The sequence below is a fragment of the Barbus barbus genome (assembly GCF_936440315.1).
Source record: "Barbus barbus genome assembly, chromosome: 8".
NCBI lineage: Eukaryota > Metazoa > Chordata > Actinopteri > Cypriniformes > Cyprinidae > Barbus > Barbus barbus.
In genome coordinates, this window is record NC_136736.1 from 7,601,097 (window position 1) to 7,607,709 (window position 6,613).

At 37.9% G+C, this 6,613-nt stretch overlaps 1 protein-coding gene across 1 annotated transcript; it reads left to right on the top strand.

Annotated features, from left to right (window-relative positions):
* The first annotated feature begins 102 nt into the window (after nucleotides 1-102).
* LOC306873832 (mannosyl-oligosaccharide glucosidase-like) lies at nucleotides 103-4,857 on the top strand. The gene is made up of 5 exons (XM_079423331.1): nucleotides 103-167; nucleotides 555-956; nucleotides 1,064-1,287; nucleotides 2,086-2,279; nucleotides 2,633-4,857. The coding sequence occupies exons 2-5, from the start codon at nucleotides 608-610 to the stop codon at nucleotides 4,395-4,397; spliced, it is 2,532 nt and encodes an 843-aa protein (XP_079279457.1). The 5' UTR covers nucleotides 103-167; nucleotides 555-607; the 3' UTR covers nucleotides 4,398-4,857.
* Nucleotides 4,858-6,613: the final 1,756 nt, after the last annotated feature.

The window sequence follows — 6,613 nt, forward strand, 5'->3', positions numbered from 1 at the left end:
AAGAAGAAGAAGAAGCAGTTTTTTTCAATGATCTGCAGTATGCGCTGGATGACTTTTATTTTGAATAACAGCGACAATGTATCTTCGATTGTCGTCAGCTTCGCAAAGGAATGCGGAAGTGCCTGTGCTGCTGATTAAGTTCAGTACAGTGCTGACACGTACATAAGGTAACATTAGGTCAAATATAAAGTATGCTTGCCTTGTTATAGTTAATTTGCCCATTGCATCGTTCACATTTATTACAGAAATAATGCTAACTGCAGACTTAGTAAATAGACACTGACGAGCTGAATCTCATTCATTCATCAGTTCCTTCTTTCGCTCTTTCTTTTGTTTAGCTTGCCAGTTGTTTATGCAATTTGCAGCATCTTGTACAAAGACAGTGTAAACGTATTGTCCTGTTTTAGGGGCACAATTCAAATTATAGTCCTTTTTTATTCCTGTAAATGCATTATTGTAGGACAGAAATGTATATACCAGTAGTCTTTGAGCATCTTATGCTGTAATTACTGTGTTAACTGTAGTCAAAACCTCTTGACTGTGGTGATTTGCAGGTACATTTGAATGACTGTTGTCCCCAGACCAGCTTGCTCAGGTCAAAAGAAGGATGGGTAGGCGGAGGAACAGGGTTGCAACAGGTGATGGTGTACCTAGTCCAAGAAATGAGGAAAAAACACCAGCTCCCCCACGCAAGGAGAAGAAGAAGAAAACTGACGTTGGGAAGGTGTTTATCAATATATCCATCGGTCTGTGTATCTTCAGTCTTATCTGGTTCTTCTATGCCCTTTATATGCGCTCATCCTTGGCCAGGAGGGTTGTGACCTTGCACCCCTCTCCACGGGTCTTGGATTCTAATAGCTCAAGTCCTGCTGTGTCTCCTGAAAGATATTGGGGTACCTATCGGCCCCAGGTGTACTTCGGGATGAAAACAAGAAGTCCCAGATCTGTTGTGACAGGTGGGCTGTTTCAGATTCACGCTTTATGCACCATTTCTGTATTTTACCTTGTCTTTGTGATGATTTGAGGTTATTACAAGCCTGCATTTTTCAATTGACTTAATTAGGCTTAATGTGGATGCGTCAGTTTGCTGAAATGGATGGAAATCTTAGGCACACTTGTGAGCAAGGGGACCATTTGCTGGGATACGGATGGCTAATGCACGACGGAGTCTCTTTTGGAGTCCAGGAGGTCCATGACCGTGAATTCACCCTGACCACAGAGTTTGTGAAGCGTATGGGTGGAGATCATGGTGGAGACTGGACTTGGAGGATTACTGCAAAACAACATGTAAGCAAAGAGTAATGCTCTAACAGTTTATGTGTTTAACAGCCAGCACTAACTGATTTAGTATTTTAATATTTTCAAATACAAGGATATTTAAATTCTAATATAATAGGAATAAAATAGTACAAAGATTTTAGGTGTTTTCAGTGCACATAGTCAGGGTTGTCGCAGTCCTGGAAAACCTGGGAATATCAGTGAATTAAAAAAATGAGGTATTCAAGAAAGTAACAAATAAAAAAAAAATAGTAATGGAGCTATATATATATATATATATATATATATATATATATATATATAGCTCCATTACTTTACTTTCTTGAATCGTGATTAATCGTATCCAAAATAAAGGTTTTTGTTTGCATAATGTGTGTGTACTGTGTATATTTATTATGTATATATTAAAGCACAAACATGCAGTATATTTTGAAAATAATTTACATGTATATATTTATATTCATTTAATTTATATTATAGATAAATATATATTATATACGTACTCAATATACCCAATAAACACACATATGTGAACAAAAACTTTTATTTTGGATGCGATTAATCGCGATTAATCGTTTGACAGCACTAATTTGCATGATTTTCTGAAGGTCAGATACTGTAAAGTATGGTAGAATACGTAGCTTATCAGATCCACATAACATCACAACTTTCTGGTAGTTCCATTAATATGATATAAAGTGGTTACTTCTCATAAACACAAAATCATACAAACATTTAGAATTATAGTTTGTCTCCGTATCGAAATTGCCTCATCACATCAAGTGTGTCTTTGTTTCTGATTGGCAGAGCACTGCTTCCTCGGCTCCTGTGATCTCGCTGATGTTCTATGCTGCTACAGATGTTCAAGGTTCCTTGCAGGCCCATGTAGAAGAGAATAATCGCTTGAGCTCTGTGACTGGAACATCTGAGGAGCTTGGCAACTTCAAGATTACGTTTGGCAAGCCCTCTGCAGGAGAAGGTGCTAGTGGCAAATATGCCAGGTATCTTACATTTCTTTTGCACTACAAGCTTTTGTAGTAAGTAGTATTGTTAACCATAGTAATAGAGAGGATTGTAGGTTTTTAGCAGTAGTTTACTGCAACAGAATAAATGATATACCAGTAATTACATACCTTTTTTATTTGATTTATTATTATTATTATTATTATTTTTACAAAAAGCAACAAAACAAGGTAAACAATTTTAGTTTTGGAAATTAGTGTATTCTAATATACAGGAACTCTTACTATTAGTATGATTATCATATGATGGAAAAACAATTATGATAAAATAAGGTTTTCTGACTTATTATTATTTTAACAAGTTACTGTATTTGTACTATTTTTCTTTTCAGATATAATTACTTGCAAACTAAGAGCCCTGGTCTTGATAAGCTAACAGATATGGTGAAGAACAGCCTAAATATCAAGTTTACTTTCAGTCCTTCCAAAGGTGAAAAAAGATCGTATTTTGGCGTGGATTCTTACAAAGTCACAAACCACCAGAACCAACAGAAAGATCCCAAGATGGAGAGTGATTTTGTGGTCCACCAGGTGACTGTTCAAACCCCTTTCCAGATTGAAGTTTTGTTCGAATCTGGAAGCTTCCGGGAACGGCCGAATCAACTTGTGGGCTCGGTTCTTACGGACGAGCTGGAGAAGCGTAAGGTGGCGTTTGATGAGAAGTTTGAGAGTTCATTTGGCCTCCAAGCTAAAGGGTTCACATCTTCACAGATCAAATTTGCTAAGGCAGCTTTAAGTAACATGCTTGGTGGCATGGGATATTTCTTTGGACAGTCTGTTGTCCAGTCGGCTTACAATGAGCACCCTGTGCTTTACCCCGAGGGTTCGCTGTTTACAGCAGTTCCATCTCGCTCTTTCTTTCCAAGGGGCTTTCTTTGGGACGAAGGATTTCATCAGCTTCTCATCAGCAAATGGGACACTCAGTTAACACAGGAGGTCATTGCTCACTGGCTCGATCTTATCAATGTAGAGGGCTGGATCCCACGTGAACAAATCTTGGATGATGAAGCTCGTAGCAAAGTACCATCTGAGTTTATTGTGCAGCACAACGAAAACGCTAACCCGCCCACACTCTTCCTGGCCCTACAAGAGTTACTGGAACAGCTGGATGCTCAACCAGAGTTGTCGTCCTCTCAAACCATGATTCCTTTCCTGAGAAGGTTGTACCCAAGACTGCAGATTTGGTTTGAGTGGTTTAACACCACACAAGCTGGACCAATTGCCAACTCCTACCGCTGGCGAGGCCGGGATAAAGACACCAACCTTTTCCTAAATCCCAAGACCCTGACCTCTGGCCTGGACGACTACCCACGTGCTTCCCACCCATCTGCTGATGAGAGGCATGTGGACTTGTATTGCTGGATGACCCTGGCCTCTGGCATCATGGCAAATGTGGCACGAATACTTGGGGAACCCCACCAGGTGTACAAAAACACCCATCTTGTTCTCAGCAATAATGAGCTGTTAAACAAACTGCATTGGTCCGAGAATCTGCACACCTTCAGTGATTACGGAAATCATACTCCGGCAGTCTCACTTCAGCAGGAGAAAGTGTTCGTGCCTCCTGGACAACCACGGCACCAGTTCCCAGTCGCACGGTTGGTTCGCTCTGTTCGTAAAGCCCCTAAGCTGCAGTATGTGAATGCATTAGGCTATGTTAGCCTTTTTCCATTCTTGCTACAAATTCTGACACCAGACTCACCAAAAATTGAGCATATTTTACGTGACATTCAAGATCCTGAACGCCTTTGGACACCCTATGGCCTGCGCTCGCTCTCGCGCTCAGATCCGCTCTTTATGAAGAGGAACACGGAACACGATGCCCCCTACTGGCGAGGAGCGATCTGGATCAACATCAACTACCTGGCAGTTAGAGCACTGCATTACTATGGCAGCATAGAAGGGCCATACAAAGAGAAGGCAGCTACCATATATCAAGAGCTCAGGACTAACCTCATCAATAATGTTTACAAGCAGTATATGGACACTGGATACGTCTGGGAACAGTACAATGATAGCACTGGAAGGGGGCAGGGTAGCCACCCCTTTACTGGCTGGTCGGCTCTGACTGTACTGATAATGGCTGAAGAGTATTGAAAATCAGTAGCAGGCCAGAGTCAGAATGCTAAATTAAGATGCTCAACTGGTGCCATATGTTTGTTAAAACAAAGTGTAATTCATTTTTACATAATTTAGATAAATGGTGGACTTTTTTATTTGTTCATTTAAATAATAATGAAGAGTCCTGATTAAATATTTCAGTTTTACGTCCAGTTTAATGTGATTGTATTCTCAGGTTTGAAAAGCCACAGGCTTTTTCTGGATCATACAAAACAATATCATCTGTTTGAACCAGGAGGAGACAGTGCACTTATTTTGGTCCATTGCTGTTTGGCATCATTTAACAGAATAAATGAAAAACTTCTTATAAAATCATTCTTCAGTTGAATACTTATACCTACTTTATGCTCAAATCATATCTATTTATGGATGATTTATTTTATTTTTTAAATGGCATGTAATTTACTCTGATTATAAACTATGGTTGGAGATTTGCTCTCTTTGTTCTATGTGTAATTCATGTGTTAGAAATTGAATTGAATTGGCCACGCTTCACAGGAAGATGAATTGCAATCTATGTATCATTCTTTCTGTTTGTAAGGTTTAAACTTTTTTTAAAAATCTCTGACCCTCACATAAACAGCAATGTAATTATCACGATAAAGGTCCAGAAACATAGTAAGGACATTGTTAAAATAATCCATGTGACATCAGGTGTTCAACCGTGGAGAGTATCCACAGTTAATTTTGGAGAGTATTCACTGAACATAAACAACGTATGCTGTTCTGTGTCAGCTGCGCCACACGGATACATTGTTTTTGTTCAGATCAAAGCGTAAACAACTTTTGTCAAGCCAACCTTCTAAGTTAGTCTTGACAGTCTTTGCTTTTGTGGTAAAAAAAATACACTTTCAGTTTAATTTACTTTTTTTTTTTTTTTTTTTTAATTACAATTTTAGTTAGATGTGAAACCCATTTGAAGAAATGTTCATACTGCAAAACAAATCTAGTTTAAATATGAAAGTTGCTTTGATATTGTTTTGCAGTATATTCTCTTTCTATAGGCTTACATGTAATTTGTATTCTTTTTCAGGCAGACAGTCTCAGTTTTCTTTGCGTCATAAATTTGTGTCCATAAGGTAAGTATTTGTGTAGAAACCCAGTCAACATTTCTTGCCACATTGTCAAATGAAGACAAGTGGCTCTTCTGCGCATAGTTTACATTGAGATTGAGGTTCTTGAGAAGTGCCATGTTTAACGGGGGTTCAACAAGATGGTCCACTGACTCTTTGCCAGTGTGAGAGTGTTTCTGGAGAACACTTGTTGAAAGAACACTCGCTCTTTCCAGCCAGTTCTGTGTTGCCACTGAAAACTTTACATTCATTAATCTTGTACATCCATTTTTTATGGCTTAAATTGTAAAAAAAATGTATGGTTTATATTGTCAGAAATGACCTGTGATAGCCATTGAAGCATTAGCAAGAATATGCCAAACTTCAAACCCCTCTGTAATTTTTTTAGCAGGTATGACTTTTTTATTTTATTTATTTTTTAAGAAAATAAACAATTAAAAACATAAATTTAACCTGCTATTTCTGGAAAATATAAAGATATATTTCAAAATATATCATTATTTTAAGATGTTAAAATGTTGGTAGGTCAAGTAAAAATCTTAACTTGCTGATTGAGTAAACGGAAAAATCCTTAATGGTTAGATCTGTTTAGTGCTTTAGGTCTAGCTTGAATGAGTGCAGATGTTCAAACATTCATTATGTCATGCCGACTTACAAACAGTTATTAATTAGAGGTAGTATTTGCACTATACAAACGGCTTTCTGCTTTCATTCAATTGAGTTTCAGAATCTTTATGTAACATTTTAACATGGTCTACATATATATTAACTAAAGTGTCTAATCCATATTGTATTCTTATGTTATTCACTAAGTAGGTTTACAGTTTGATGAAGCAACACTTTTGGGGCCTGTAAGAGAAAAGGTAAGCTTGTAATTGTAATCATTTAAGTGTGTTGTTGATGATGATTGGAGGGAAAGTTCAAAAGTGTTGACATCCCTCTGTTTACACACTCCTGGTTGCGTCAGCAGTGTTTTGGAGACTTAGGCCTGTTGATGAGTCATGCTGTATTTGAGATTTTTATTTATTTAATTTTTTACTTCAACATCTTTTTAGACAATGAAAGAACCATGTGGCAACGTGAGCAACATGACGAATGATGATGAGAGAGGAGATAAAC